General features: G+C 42.2%; 1 protein-coding gene across 1 annotated transcript in view; it reads left to right on the plus strand.

The window, feature by feature from the left end:
• The window catches only part of LOC146174142 (uncharacterized), a 64729-nt gene that overhangs the window by 15298 nt on the left and 32599 nt on the right, over positions 1–16832 (plus strand). Inside the window, exons 4-9 of the mRNA XM_084583124.1 lie at positions 4854–5237; positions 7471–7818; positions 10609–10694; positions 12856–12900; positions 13850–13901; positions 14919–15040. Coding sequence (XP_084439250.1) covers positions 4854–5237; positions 7471–7818; positions 10609–10694; positions 12856–12900; positions 13850–13901; positions 14919–15040 — 1037 coding nt within the window. The remainder of the gene's footprint in view (positions 1–4853; positions 5238–7470; positions 7819–10608; positions 10695–12855; positions 12901–13849; positions 13902–14918; positions 15041–16832) is intronic.

Here is a 16832-nt window from a genome sequence, read left to right on the forward strand (position 1 = left end):
TTTTTGTTATCCCGGTATATTTCCTGTAGGAACTCTATTATCTCATAACCGATACCTTCTTCTTTTAATATGTTCCACAGGAGTTCCCTGCTTACGTTGTCGTACGCCCCGTTTATGTCCAGGAAGGCCAAATACAAAGGTCTATTTTCCACTGTAGATATTTCGATGCATTGGGTAAGCACGAACAGGCTATCATCTAAGCGCCTACCATTTCTAAAGCCGTTCTGAAGTTCTCCGAGTATCTTGTTACTTTCTACCCATGCTTGCACCTTTAATTTCACCGCCTGCATGGCTAACCTGTACATAACAGATGTTATGGTAATCAGCCTGTAGGATTTTATGTGCATCCTGTCTCCTTTCCCTTTATAAATCAAATTCATTTTACTCTACCGCCAGCTGTCTGGAATTTGCTTATTCGTTATGACTTCATTCTTCAGCTTGATCGGAATTCCATCTATTCCTGTAGATGTGTTTTTAGGAATATTTTTTTCTGCCTTTTTCCAGTTTAGATTGGTCAATTCTAAGCTGCTTTGTATTCTGCTACTTTGTGTTGCTTCCTGATTTGTGGAGATTACCCTATCGTCGCTCTTAAATGACGCGGCTATAACTGATGTAGTGTAGTTCACTGCGTTGTCTCCCTTTAAACAATTTCCCTCGTAATCTTGAATCCGATCCTGCTTTCTTTGATTCTTCTTCCGTAGCCAGCTTATATGGTTCCAGAATTTTCTTGCTCCGCCTCTAGAGCCATCGTGTATGTCAGCCATCCAGCGATCGGTGGACTGCCTTATTTTACGTTGGACGAGGGCCTGCACCTGAAGTTTCTTTTGCCGATATGATTCCCATTTTTGGTCGATTTCCTCCTGAGATACCTGTGCTTTCTTTGCCATTCTGTGTTCCCTTGAAGCAGCCCGTCGTTGTTCAACAGCTTCCCTGATTTCCTTATTCCACCAGCTCTGTGGCTTACTCTTTCCATTCCAGCGGTTGCTACTTTACCCTCCTGAATTTTCCTCCTTATGAGTAGTTCTACCTGTTCATAATCCGAGTCTTCCATGGGGCTTTTCTCTATTGCTTCCTCTATGTCTGCTGCTACCTGCGCTATTTGATCGTCGTTTAATTTTGCTTTTACGTTTTGTCTTAGTTCCATTTCTCTTTTCATCAAGTGTCCCATCTGCAGACTAATGCGTTTATGATCACTTCCCAGACTACACTCCCCTTCTTCGTCTATTTTCATTTTTGTGACCTTGCTATATATTTCCTGCGAGATTAGACAATAGTCAAAGGTCGTGTACCTGTTGCGGAATTCCCACGTGATTTGGCCTTCATATTTTGTTTCTCTATTTACTATAACTAGATCGTGTCGCTCACAGAAATCTAGCATTAGCTTCCCTTTACAATCCGTGTATCCGTCCAGATCGTCGATGTGGCCGTTCATGTCCCCCAGTAGAATAATACTGGCCCCGTTTCCAAACTGGCTTATATCGTCACTGAGACATTCAACAAGATCCTTGTTTTCTTGCCTGCATTGATGTCCTGCTCCTAAATAAACTACCTCTAGCCATGTCCTTATGCCGGCAATTGTTCCTGAAACCCAGATATGTTTTTTACAAGACGATTTAATTCTTTGCCAATTTGTTTCCTGGTGTATCAACATACCTACCCCTCCACCCTTGTTTTCCGTTCTCATTCTGTTGCATCCTTCCCAGACGTAGCCTTCTATAAACGGCGGATCTTCTAGATCCCTGAGATGAGTCTCGCAAAGAGCATTCACACCTATTTTGTCATCCTTCAACTGCTGTTCTATCTCTAGCCATTTCGCTCTTTTTCTACCTCCTTGCAAGTTTATGAAGGTGATCCTAGTGTTAAATTTCTTTTTTGTACTTTTCTTTCTCGACCTACTCTTTGCCATTTTTGGCGGCTCAGCCTCCATTATTACACTTTCTTCTGCTTCACTTCTAACTATCTCTGTGTACGGAGTCCTCGCGGACCCCCTAAAAAAGCTACAGCCCTGCCTGCCAGGCGCCAGCCGATCTCTGCTCCCACCCTTCTGTTAAAATGAATGCCATGTCGCTGAAAAGCCCTACCAAAACCTGCTTTATGTACCTCCCTGTTTACCTTAACCACTTCGAAACGCTTCTCCAGGCTTAACTTTCTTATGTCCTGATTAACTGTCACCACATCCTTTTCCAGCTTTCCGTTCAATCCTAGCACCACTGGTACTGTGCATTACAACTATATATCTGTGTTTGATGTGCTATCTCCCTGATCTCGTCAACTCCCTTAGCTAAACTTTCCACCACTCCTGCAGCGTCACCATTTAGGACATCGTTTAGCCCCGCGGCTACTATTACCATACTGCGCTCTGCGGAATTCTTCAACAGCCTATTTTTACTCTCTTTCAGCACTGTACTCATTGTTCTCCCTGGGAAGGCTCCAACCAACACTCTCTTATCACCCTTTATACGTTCCAAGATATCTCGCTTGCACCTGTTCATGTTAGAATCTCCGGCGATAAGCACCTGGGCCTTCTCTCTCCCTCTCCCAACTGTTGGCTCCTGCTTTCGGTTATCTGTGTCCTTATTTCTGAGAGTTTCATTCTTTCTTACTTCTTTTTTTTCCGACTCCTTAGCTGCTTCTAAATAACTCTGACGGTTCGGATCCGCCTGACCTACTTTGCTTATGCCATCCATGCCAGTGCTGGCCCCAGCCACGTGGCCCGCATTGGAATGTTCGTCCTCGTTGGTTCCAAGGATAAAGTCGGCCCCTTTTTTTTCAATTTTAGGAAGCTGTCCAAGCAGTTTCTGATTTTCCGCCCTTAACAAACGTACTTCATTTTCTAAATCATCCATACGAGACACTAAACTGCCCCTTTCTTGATCAAATCTATCTAGACGCGCACTCCGTACGCAAAACCGACACAAAAAGTCGCTGCTTTCCGCTTCACCTACAGAGTCAAAACGCGTTTCCTTGAGATTAACCTGCGCCTCATACTGAGTACACTTTACCTTCTTTTGATTGCACATCTTAAGCGCTCATTGACTGAACTATATTTATTACGAATTCTCAGAATATACAAATTGCCAAAAGAAGACACAAGAAACGACTAGCAAACACGCGTTAAAAACCAATTTTGCGAATGCCAAAAGCCTAGAAAAAAAAGTATTTATCTAAACATGATAGTTAAGGAATGAACGCCAAGAAAACCTAGCTGCCGGCACAAAAACCAGGCCGCTAGGACCAAGAGCTAAAATCTACTCTTTAGGCTGCACCTAACCAAACTAGCTCAAAACGAAATAAAGTTAATAAAAGAAAGAACTCGTCTATTTGACGCTTCGGAAGCTCCCGCTGTCGCCAGTCCGTCCGTTTCCGGTAGCCACGTGCAATCGGAGGAGCGATGGAACACGCGTCCGCACCACACAGCTGTCAACAGTCAACTTCAAGTAGCACTGTCTTCAGGTAGCACCTAATGACACCTGGTGGCATTATTCCCCTCCTCTGAAAAAAAAAAACGAAAATTAATCATTAGGGAAGTCACGCTTGCTGGTACGGGTTAGGGAAGGAAACAAATCACCGAAAATAAATGGCAGGCAGAACAATCCGAAAAAATAAACTATCTCAGAATGCAAGCTCCGGCGTCAATGAGTGAAGTAGGGCATCATGCGGAGCAATTCCACTACCTCAGGCTGGGGTGGACGGCGTGGACTATGCACAGTGCAGTCGGGAAGAACTGTAGGAAGAAGGAAGAGAAAATGCACGGGCTTGCTACTGGCTCTGTAGCTGAGCCACCTCCGCTGCCTCGCGCAGACAGGAGTGAGAATAGAGAAGAAAGAAAAGGAAGAGGGAAATAAAGAAGCGCGCCGCAACAACAGCCGTCGTCCACCACCGAAGCGGTGAAGGGTGCAATGACGGCCTACAAGATAAATCTTCAGTGTCAGGCTAGCCCCCGCCACAAGCGGCGTTGACCTACCTCTCCCAGCGCCATCTCTCGGAAGCATGCACTAAGCGTGAAACAGCAGGATGGGTTAACCAACATACTTAGTTGTCTAGTTAAGGTTTGGAGAGCGGTTAGAAAGGCCGTCGGTAGGGGGTGTGCATGCCAACGAGAAACTGCAAAAAGATCTGCCGACAAGAGCCATTAACATTGACACTGTCGCGTCATGCCCTCAAGTGTGGAACTTAATTATACCCGAAATCCACTATATATTTTTATACTGGCATTTCAGCCGTGAGAAATGGATTATCAGGGCAAGTGAAGTAGGCTCTGTAATTAGAAATTTATCAGGTGCCCTTGGACTTCTATAAAGGTGATTCACCTATAGGCAATATTACTGGGGTAAAACCGTGGACGCAAAAAGTGGGTGCAAATAGCATAAGGGTTGGCGCTCTGCAATAGCATGATTTCCCCCTACGGTGCGGCTCCAGATGTTCACAGTGAAAGTGTTGACAGATACGGCGCCTACCCTTTACTGGTAACCAATTACTAATGTGTAATAACTTGCTATGTAAAAAATTAACAATAGTAAATAGTAATGATGGTAAATATTAGTAGTAATAAAAATATTTAAATAATAGTAATAATGAATACGGGCTATGAAGTTTTTATAATGGTAGCTGAAAAGGATGAAAATAGAAAAAGAAAAACAACACCTAAAAATAAAGCTAAATATTTGAAAACATCAAAATGAACATATGAAAGAGTACAGTGGTAAATATTACAAAAACGTGGCAGCAGCGCTAATGCTTTCGCATTCTACCAGTACAGTTTCTACAGTGACTTCTAAATTTTTATTTTGGGATCGGCGGTGTTCTAGAGAAACGCAAGTGTCTTGAAAGTGCTTTGGTTTCTTCTTCCACAGCAAAATACTTTCTGAGGAAGACATTGAAGTTGAGTAGCGAGACACATCCCAACGGGTCACTTACCATTTCGTGGGAGTGGCGAGATGGTGGCTCGCCAAGTATTTACTACCTGGCGGGCTACTACATGATTGGGCGGTCTGCAAAGCACGACTTCGAGGCTACTCTCTCTCCAGAACAGAATCGGTACACACCTGAGTGCATGGTCAGCTACACCGATTATGAGATATCACTATGGCCCTTTTATAAACAGCAACCGGAAGATATGAGCAGGGACCAGCTACGAAGCCATATGTCCGGCTACGACCACTCACGCTACTTTGATCTAGTGCGGCTGGGAAAAATAGGGAAGTCTTCCCAGTTCAAAGTGCGAACTCCTGCATTAGGTAAGTATATTTTGGAGATATACCTTCAGCACTTACAAAAATAATGACAAGTTTTGCCATCATGGCAGTTGTGTGAACGAATTAAAAGAGTTCTATGATGTAGGAAGAGCATTCCCTGAGCTGACGTTGTAGATTGCAACACTTTTATCCCGGAGGCTCTGCTATAGGCATTTTTCAGCTCTTAATGTATGCTATGCCCAGGTGAACAGTGACATCCGCTTTTATGAGTAAGAATTGTGAGCAGGTATCAGCACCCTTGGCTTAGGAATCAGCTCCAGTTGGATACAGGCCTTTCAAAGCCTTTTTTTTTTCACAGTTCGAACTTCTGAGTTTGTCACAGTTGCCAAAAAAGTTACTCGGTGTTGGCGCCATTTCCTCTTTTTCTCGGTGCCAACGTGGGTAAAGTTGGTGCACCATAGAAACCTATTTGTCACCTCTGTTAAGACATTCATTTTTTTTTATACAGGGCTGAGATTTCACCTCCTCTAGGTGCAACACCGGAAGATTATGTTAGCTATTTTAAATGGCGTAGTGCTTGGCCGTTCCTCGGTGGCCTACGCTAAATTTATGTGGTCTAAATTGATCGCATATTCGAAACACAGCAGAATTTAGGCAAAACGATGTGGGAGATGTCAACATTCAACAATAGAATATGATGAGTTGCACCGGTTGCGACAGAGTGGTCTATCACAAATAGGGAAACGAAGCTGCTTGAATTGAGCCGGAACTATTTCAAAGGCAGCTTGGGAAAAAAGCTTTAAAGAAGGAGATTTTAAGTAAGCATTTTTCCTGATATTTGGCGTTGGGGGTGACACAGTTGAGTGCTGAGTGACTCTGCCATAGTCTCGTCATGTAGAACAGCGGTTTGACGTCAGGCATGAGATCAGTGAAACATACTCTCCAGCGAGCATCATTAAGTGGTCTCCGTATGTTATATCAAAACCGTTACTTAAATCACCGTAAATGCTACCGCAGGCGTGAACTGTGCAGCATATCTCGCGAAACAGCGCGCATTTGGATAGGGGCGTTTTTGTCCCAAAGTAATTCTGGTTATGAGAGACGCTAATGGTCAGGACTGTGGAAATTTCGACCATCTATGGTTCTTTAACATGCACTGATAATGCAGAGCACACTGCCGCATTGCTTTTCGCCTCCATCGAAAAGTGACGGCCGCGGGTGGGATTCGATCCAGCATCCTTACAGCAGTCGAGCGACAGTAGTCGAGCGCCCTAGGAACTGCATCACCTCGGCGAGGCTCTTTGGCGCTTGGGTATTTCCCTGCCATCTAGGGTCTTGAATATTTGGGGGCTGTTATTTTAAAAATTCCTATGCAAAATCTACTGCCCCATTCGAGCTGAAATAACGTTCACAAACTAGCAAAATATCGTCTACGTTATCTGATAAGTAATTCAACATCGGTACTTGCCTAGATTTTCCGAAATCGAGGAAAAACTGCTCTCGGCGGTGTGCACAATTTTCGCAGAAGAGAGTCGAAAAGCTATTTTGGCATGGTGCGTCATCTGTCGGGCAGCGAGGCAAGCGCGACAACGGCCGGGATGGAGCTTGTCTCAATGCTCGACAGATGACGTATCATGTCAAAATAGCTTTTCGACTTTCTTCTGCGAAAATTGTGCGAACCACCGAGAGCAGTTTCTTCTCGATTTCGGGAAATCTAGGCAAGTACCGATGCTGAATCACTTATCAGATAACGTAGACTATATTTTGCTACTTTGTGAACGTTATTTCAGTTCGAATGGGGCAGTATATTTTGCATAGGAATTTTTTAAAATCCCAGCCCCCAAATATTCAATACCCTGCTGATCGCCATTAACATTTATAACAAATGACCCTAGGTTAGAGCTAAAATTCAAACGCCTTAATATCCTTTTCTATTTATCTTGCCATAAAATTCAGGCTGTCTGCCAACCAATTAAACACTCATTTGGATATATTGTTGGTGAATAATATTTCCGACTGATATGGATCATGCATACGTAATGTATGTAAATAGGAACAGAGAGGGGGATGCCATCCACGATACCTCACATTTGTTCATGTAATATTATCTGGAGGGTCCCGCTGTAGGCACAGAAAATATTTTTTGCACAATCCCGTGCTAATTGAAAAGCACAAATTCTTTAGGCGCTATTAACACATTTAGGAAAGGGGTTAAGAGAGTGATGTGTGGCCTCTAGTTGAATTCATTGTTTTATGGACCCGGACTTTTTGGCAGCTCCAGACGCCGTGCCAGAGATACTGCCACTGATCTCCGAGAATACACAGCATTATTCCCCCGGTCAACTCGTCATTAGGCTTCGAGGTCCTGAAATGTGGGGGTCCCAGCCCTCTGGTTTTCACCTACGCTGGAAAATGGTTGGATCCGAGGAGACAGTCGAAGAAGATATTAAACTTCCGTGGCTCGAACGCAATCAGCTAAAGACAAACATCGATGTAAACACCACCCTTTCACTGAAACCAGGTCGCCAGTACATCGTTTACGCCAGTGCACGAGGCATTGGAAGTAACGGAAAAGTCTTGGAGGGACCCGAGTCGTCGACGGCAGTGACGATTCCTCCTCTTGGTAAGTAACGAAGATTACAGTCAAAAGTAGTTCCGAAGGCGGTTGTTAGAATGGCAAATTTTAGTGCAAGGTTATAAAAAGAGAAAATATATGACGCAGTCCCGACAAACAAGAATAATACTGTAGCGTGGGCTAAAAGCTACTTCACAACCAAGCTTTCTTTTAGAAAAGATTCGAAGCGGAAAACATTATAATAAAAAGCACTTTGAAACTTAGATATTCAGGGTTGATTTTCGATTCCTTGTATTATCCCAGGGAATTTTGTACACGCATAACATTTTAGACTGGTTGTTGCATGTTGATCGTTGCCTTGCACTACATCAACATTAGTAATCTCAACTTCGCCCCTTGAAGAATATCAAATAATTATTTCTTTCTTTAAAACCATGAATGGTAACATTACGTGAAAGTGCTTGCCCTTCATCACATGGAGAGGAAAGTTATGTGTATAATTGCAGCAATTGAATATTACTAACATGCAACTGGAACAACAGTTATCAAAAACTAGAAACATTAGCTCGGTTCCAGCTTCCTCAAACCACCATTTCGCGAAGTAACGACTCGGTTTATATCGTTAAATTGAGGTTCTGCTTGTTTCTGGTGCTGTGTTTGGTGTATTTTTTTTTCACGCAAAAAATGGTTTATGGCAGTTTGCTTATTTCCCCTTTATTTTTGATATATGAAGACGTTTATAGTTAGCACAAAATTCATTGTAGTGTTTTTGTTTACTCATTCTCTTCTTTAATTAAGCTGGCAAAACAAAAATTTAGTCACCACTCTTCCTTTATACATATCTTCGTTAGAGGTCGTCACCAATGTCCGAGGCACTCTCGGTTGGTGAGTAATAAATTTTATATACTCTATTGTAGCTATTTAAAAAGAATGAACTTAAACTTACCAAGCACACTTTCCGTCCTTCGAACTAGAATTTAGATTGTAAACAGGGCTCTAATTAAAAGAAATAAATGAAGGAAACAATTGCACCAATTATGAAGAATATTCATTTTGAATATGTAAATGCAAGTAATTTAAACGAAACACTTCCAGATTCTAATCTCATTCACTCATGATTATTAAACTGACTGAATTCATTATGCACTTGGACCCCTTTACAGCGGTTCAGACATTCATGTTTTTAACGGATTTGTGTGCACTGCTTAGAACGCAGGGATGTTCTCATAAACCTTGAAAGCGTGCTTCAAATATATTTTCTAATTCCCGAATCCAGTAGAAAAGCCAGAACTTCTCAAGCAACATATATTCTTCCATAGACTTGTAAGAGCGCCTTAATAACTTTCAAGCTTTCGCCTTCTCTATTCTCCTCGGGAGCAACCGACTGTGCCCTCCTTAAGCTCGAGTCAGTCTACGAAGCTTTTGAGCAGCACAAGGACCCATATCGCGTTCTTCCTCCCCGCCCTCCCACCAATGATCTTGCAGAATGGATCCCGCCTTCGACTAGCTTTTGACGCTGCGGCCGTGAAATTGTATACGTAGATCGCCTGTAGCCAAATTAAAGAGCTGGCCACCGTATACTGACCCCAAGTAGAGGTAATGGCATCTTTTCATGCGGAGGTATTTCAGGATGAACAGCTGGCGCCTGGAGAAACAGCGGCTCGCGCCACAGATGACATTCTGAAAAGAACGAAGCGGATGAAGCTCAGGCTCGCCATGAGAACAACTAGCTTTCCACGGAGCGGCACAGAAATTGACTCATTCGAGTCATTACACCTGTAATATTATGTTTCAGTGCACGCACATCATGCGTGCGACGGTAGTTTCGACCTTGAAATACATTCGTGTCACAACATTGAGCTCATAGAATACCATTAAAGGATGCATGTAAATTCGTATGATTCAATACCGTTTATGTAGTGGCTCTCTCTGTGAAAATTTAGCGGCTTCTACGCGAATTACATTCATCTTATTATATTATACTCACGCAATTTGCAGCTAAACATGCACGTCTGCTTACCATGCTGCATGTTTGAAAAAAAGCGAAGCCATTGACACTTTTTCTTGCGAACTAACAAATTTCAGGAATTCACTAATGGGCGAATTCACGTTGTAGATTAATGGCACACTAATGGTGAACTCGCAACGCGAACAACACAAAAAATAGACGTCGTGAGTGCTTGCTACCCATGACATGAAAGCAATAATTAATATATACTCTCTTTTCCTCTGTATATTCTAGAAACGTGACAACCTAGCAAAAAATAAAAAACAACATTTAGACATGCTAATTTGCAGTCATTCGTGGACAGATCAAGTATAGTGCTGCAAATCAGAGCTTATGTATCATAGGATATTTATTGTTTCTGGGCTGGATTTCACTCGGCCATGCATAAGAACTATGGCCACAACGGATATAAAATCCTGCAGATACACTGGATCAAAAACCGTGAGTTGCTAACAAGCCCCACGTATGCGCAGTTTACCTGTCCGGCAATTCCTCTAAATATCTATGATGGGCCTCTTTCGCTTAATTTAGAACTGGCTGTACTTCTTCAAGTGTCTTTCTTTTTTACTTTTGCACAATGTTAAATCATTAAACACGTTTCCTAGAAGGTGTTCAGGTTCATTGTTTTTCTTCGCTAATGCGACAGGTTTTCTTGCCCTCATTTGTTCTATTCTACAATACACATAAGAGTTAAACGTTCGTGGAAAATTTGTTGGGTGATACAAACGTAAAGTTACAAATGCCTAGGTTTTTATTGTGGTACAAATTCAGTTCCTGCTTATTAGTACTTATGCTGACGCCAGCATACGACATCGTGCAATTTCACGCAGTTCCTGTCGACTTGGTAACTGAAGTAGTTGACCCTTCCATGGTTATCCTTTCCTGGCGTATCGAAAGTCCAGCAAGAAGTTTTGCGGTAAGGCTTGACTCCAATTCTTGAAGAAACATTTATCTAATGACCTGAGACAGTCTAGAAAGGAACTGCGACGACCTTTTTTTGAAAGACGCAAATTAATTGCGAGTGTCAATTAAGCCTCTTTATTTTTGACAGATCAAGTCATAAACGAATTTAACTTTGTGAAACAAACCTCACACTGCCCTTGTAAACGCCCTTATTTTTTCTAAAAACGGTACAATTTAAAAGAATTGGAAGAAATTGCTGTATTTCCATGAACACGACATCCACATTTTTTACCACAACAGTTTCAAATACATTCGCTTATACACATTAACAAATTTCAGAAACGTTTCTTCGATGAACTGTATCTCCTGCAGATTTTCATGGTTTGAAAAGGCAGCGTTGCCTATATACTTACTCGACAGAGTATCGAACATAAAAAACCGAATATGCATGGCTGTTAATAATGTAATCATTTGATGAAAAATAAAAGGTTTTGATGCATACGCGGCTTACAAAGGTAACTCGAAAATTCTACAGAAGAGTTTGCCGCAGCAAACAGTGCACCGGTAGAGGCTGTAAGTGTCGCTGCTCTGATCGTTCAGACGTAGATAAAATATCAGTATAGGTTTTCTGCACTCCTAATTGGCTTACCTTAATAGAATCGCGCATTCTAGCTTTTGGCCCAAATTAGGCGACTTAGAAGTGTCACTGCTTTGAAAGCAAACAAATAGGGCTGTGCAATACACGATTTCTGCGCCGCGCACTTTTGCAATAATGGAGTTTGCGTGCAACGTTTTACTTGAGGATATTTCATAATCCAGCAATGACGCGGATAATAATATGCATCATTTAGCGGAAACCGTAGGATGACAATAGAGCCACTTGTGTGTGACATTTCAGAGATTCAAAAGTTCTTAATTTGTTTCATTTTAGCAATAGTTGCAAGGATAAACGTGTTCAGGTTAAGAAAGAGTCACTATTCGCAGATGTCCATTCTTTTTCAACCGCTTCATGTTTCTATCATCATATCAGTGCGACCAGCTCCTCAATGTGAACTCAATGTTTGTCAATGAAAATACGGCAATTTACATTATATTCCCTAAAATAATAATGGCATGCCAAACATTTTCATTGTGTACTCGACGCAGTAGTTTAAAAAGTAATCATACTTCTTTTAGTGGTATAATATTTTCCATTTGTAGGTCTAAAGTGCGCATGTTTCTTTGTGTTCCCAGAAAGTGATATAACGATGTGGCAATTCCATCTTATCTTTCTCGCCTCACCAATAGCTGCCTTTGTCACATGCGTGCTTGGTTGTAAGGTCAGGAGAGTCATTTGCCAGCTATAAGAAAAGCAATAAGAACTGCTTGTTCTCAGGACGTGCAAAAGAGTCGCTAGCTTGTTTTTTCAGGCCCAAGCATCCTAGACGTAGCAGTTCTAACAGGACGTTGTTAATTTGTGAAATTGTTTATATAGGCTTTGTGGTGTCTTAGTTTGCTATATTTAACATTAGGGCAATTGAGTTTTTATACCTTTATCCCCTCATTGCTATTCCGCGGTTAGATTCAAATGAAAAATTTTGTGCTCAGTGCAAGTTGGTACAATTAACAGGAGTTCGCTCTGTAATATTATCTCAGAATATAAAACAGCTCCCTAAAAATGATTTGACACTGCAACTGCTAACACTACCAGGTGTTGCGAAATGCTGAAGTTAATTCTTGGTCTTAACGTGCAACCATCGCGACTTTTCAGCGGCCCACACTCTACTCGATTGTCGAATCACGCAAAAAAGGGATGTGCCATGTTTTTGTCTTCTGCGTGTAAATGAGAATGGCGAACGCTCTTCTCATGTAAATCCCGCCATGCATTCGCCTACTTGTATGTAACGGCAACCAGTTTCTGTCTCGTGCCGGCGGCAGTAAGAAACGTGAGAACGTGAACATTAATGACGACCAAAGAAACATTTCTCACCATTGGGATATAAAATAAAAGGCGCATATTCACCTTGTAATAGTGCCTCTCCCGTAACTGGTAGATTCAGTCTTACATGCATCATCGCCCTTTTATCAGGGTGTAAATCTTCTTCTCCTTGGTATCAGTAAATATTCTACACCAGATTATAAATGGGCTATTTCTTTTTCTTACCACTCTAAGTTCATTCTGTCGATCTCTTCAGGTCACATTTATGAGGCGAACATCAGTACAGCCGAAATGTATAGAGGTAAGGTCAAAACTTAGCTCTTCATGGGTAAGTATCGTGCTTTACGGCTTACACGCGGGAAAATACCTTACAACAGTTGTCTACTTTCTCTCATAACTTGCTCAACAAGCTATGTAAATTGAGCAAATGACTGTAAGATAACAGTGCATGTTGTAAAAGTCTAAACACGAGGTCATGTTGATGACAATGTTTAAAAAAATTATAGCTTGGTTGGCGTCCCTTAAACCTGCACTTCAGCTCGCCACCATGTTTATAATTTTGTCAGGAAGAAGTTGCCATGAAAAACTGTACATAAAATAAAGAGTGAGCCTGTATGGAGGTAGCGATATTTTCTGTAGTCATATAAATAAAACATGCGAGAACGAACAACCATTTAACAACAAAAAGGTCGCTCTTTTTGAAAACTGGTTCATGGCTGTTATAGAGTTCACAATTTAATCGATTTTGTCGTGCAAGCAAAAAGGACCTATGTATTCATTCAATAATTAGCATCTGTGCGGCATTTCTTTTTACAATGAAGTGTTTCTACACATTCCTTCATATTGCAATTCTTTCAGAATTTTTTACCACAGCTTATCTTTACCTCAAGGCTAGAGTGAGCCCACAGTCACGGCAGTTTTCAACACCAGGTGACTATAAATATCAATAAATACGTTGAATCACCAGAAAAAACAGGATATAGCATTCACGTGAGATGGCCACCGCTAGCTATAAAAGTGCTGGAAAGCAGGATATTATGCAGATGTATTTCAACAATCATCAAGCTACATATGCTCAACTCTATCTAGTGTATAATCTTCAGCTGTGGTATTTAGTAATATGCACTTCAATGTTTGCGATACTCCGCGCTGTCGCTCTTCTTTCAAATGGGCAGAGAAGGCACGTCATCACTCATAAATGCTTTCTGAACAAACGACTAGCACCATCTGGAGTTTACACTTCTATGCAGGGGCACAAACAAGCAGCCAGGGTTGAAGCCTCTCCCTTCCACGGACATGAACGTGAGTATATTCTATCGTGTAACGTACCATTCATATAAGTTCAACGCATAAGGTTATCAGCATCATCATCATCAGCCTGACTATACCCACTGCAGGGCGAAGGCCTCTCCCACATTTCTCCACTTAACCCGGTTCTGTGCTAGCTGCATCCACTTGACCTCTGCGACCTTCTCAATCTCATCCCTTTCCTTCCCTTGGAATCCAGTTTGTTACCCTAAGCGACCATCGGTTATCCTCTCTTCGCACTACATGTCCTGCCCATGCCCATTTCTTCTTCTTAATTTCCACTAGACTGTCGGTAACTTGAGTTTTTTCTCTGACCCACTCTGCACGCTTCCTATCTCTTAATGTTACCCCTACCATTTTTCGTTCCATAGCCCTCTGGGTTGTCCTCAACTTAAGCATCACTATCTTGGTTAGCCTCCAGTTTCAGCCCCATAGGTTAGTACAGGTAAGATGCAACTGTTGTATACTTTCCTCTTTAGCGATACCGGTAAGCTGCTAGTCGTAATTTGTCAGTGCTTGCCAAATGCGCTCCATCCCAATCTTATTCTTCTTGTTATTTCCTTTTCATGGTCCGGATCTGCGGTTACTACCTGTCCTAAGTAGACATATTCGCCTACTACTTCCAGTACTTCGCTACCTAATGTAAACTGCTGTTCCTTTCCGAGGCTGTTGAACATTACCTTAGTCTTTTGCCTATTGATTTTCAAGCCTACATTTCTACTTTTCCTGTCTAGGTCACCAATAATTATTTGCAGGTTTTCGGAAACGGTACTCTACTATCGATCATATCCAAACCATCATTCAGGTGATAGAAAAATGCTCGGAATATAACCAGCATAAGGTTATGGCTTCTCGCAAGTGAGCAGGTTTCGTGTTTCTGGTAAAATTGGTTCTGTTCCGTACAGCAAAAAATGTGTCTTTACTAGGCGCACATGGCGAGTCAGATAACATTTCTTGTTTGCTTGATTTCGACCTGAAGTGCAGTACCTGCACCTTATATTTGCTTTCTAGGCCTTAAAGACCACTTAAGGAGCCGGCAGAAGGTGTCGACTACATCGACACCAGCTCGTTTTGCAAGCCTAGGCGATGGGCTAATATCTGTTCGTGAGTTTCAAGACTCTGCCGAAACTCAGGTCAGTGTGTCATTGTGTCTTCCTCTTGGTTGCGTTTTAAATATTCGTTTCATTGAAATGGTTACAAGCCTGTAATCAGTGAGGACCCAGTACCATCCTTTGTTGATGTATGAGAATTACACACCCTTAATGCGGTGTTTGCTTAGTTGGGCTTAGCTTCGCCACAGCACAATAAAATTGCTTGTTTGGCCTTTGTTTGTCACTTTAGTGTTATTAGTATAGTCGGTACGCCTCCGTAATACTTACCAAAAAAAGCACTCTTCGAAGCAAATGCCACTCATATTACGATCTTGGACAATCGGATGTTATGCGGTTGGTGAAAAACCTGCAGCCTCGCTTCAACGCAATGTGCTACATGGAGAGTTATTTTTCTTCTGTACCGCTATCTCAAGTTGAACTCACTTGGGAGTATGACCTGTGCCACAAATACAACCAAGTGTCTTCCAGGCTGTGAGCTCAGAAGTGAACGAGAACTGAAAACGGAATGCCACTGAAGCTAAGACTTCAAGATCGCCGAGTAAGAAGACGTGCTCATCGTTCGCAGGCACGACAATGATGCTGTCAACACTGTCCCTACAGTTGTAGGACTACGCAACAACACTAATTAGGGCAGAGAGATTGAGTGAAACAGCCAAGGAATATATCGAAATGAATTTTATCCTGCTCTCACCGATCATAATAATTTATGGGTCGCATTTGAAAACGCAAAGCTTTTACTACTCTCCTCTTGAGATTCGCAGTGTGTGCAGCGGTGACCTTGAACAGAGGACAAATCACATGGCAGCTCTAGCGTCACTGAGCCGCCGCCGGAACCGAGCACTTCCTTCTACCTAGCCACGTGGCAGGGACTCCGTCATTAATCTGTAACTACGAGGGAGTGGTGCGCTTGCGCGGTCTCATTAGCTTCCGCTACCTCTCGGCCAGCAAAAGTATTCCAACAGCTATCGGCAATGTAGTTGCAGGCGTCGTCATGAATGATGCAGTAGAAAATCCTCGTGAACTGAGTGGTACTCAGAATGGGCTTATATGGCTGGCTGAGTGCTATTATCCAGTGATGGATAAAAGCAGAGAGACCAGGCGGGCTTATCGAATCGTGCCGCTTTCGTTTTCGTTACTTTGATTTAGCAGGAATAAGCTTTCACCTATTTTTTTATGTTTTCTTGCCTCGTCGAAACAACTACCAAGAAATGACTAGTGAGAGTAATCTCACATTTTATTTTCTTAATTGTGTGCAGCAACTGGATTGATTATACTCGGGTTTCTAAACTAGAACTTTGCACCAATGGCTGTGGCTTAACCTTGCCGAACAGAGATGAAGCGAGGGTTTCATTAAACTTGGTTACGTTTTTCGTTAGTCATCATCATAACTGTAGCTACTGTTGTCGTTGTCAACAGCTGCAAAGCCATTTACATCGCTAGCACCACCATTATCCCTAAATGCAGTATCATTATTATTGCAAAAATCATCATTAGAATTACGCCGTGCTGAATCGTCACTGTCATCGCTACTGTAATCTTCACGCTACATACGCAGATATAAGATGCTGTTCTCAGGAGCTCGGCGTGGAATAGTTCGTGCGCTCGGCAGGGTATTTGAGGTATAGTGGTTCAATTACCAGCAGAGAAAGATTTTTATTCAAGAATCACACGGTTTTTGCTTAAGCCACAAATTGTTCTCCGACTTCATGAATGTCAATCGGTAGCTTAGCCCGTACTGACGTTGGTCCAACGTGATGTAATGAAGCTTTCGCTTCAAAAGAAGGTAATGCATGTTATGGCATTCCAGACCGTC

This window comes from Amblyomma maculatum, chromosome 11 (assembly GCF_055883805.1).
Source record: "Amblyomma maculatum isolate TAMU_Amacu chromosome 11, ASM5588380v1, whole genome shotgun sequence".
Lineage (NCBI taxonomy): Eukaryota > Metazoa > Arthropoda > Arachnida > Ixodida > Ixodidae > Amblyomma > Amblyomma maculatum.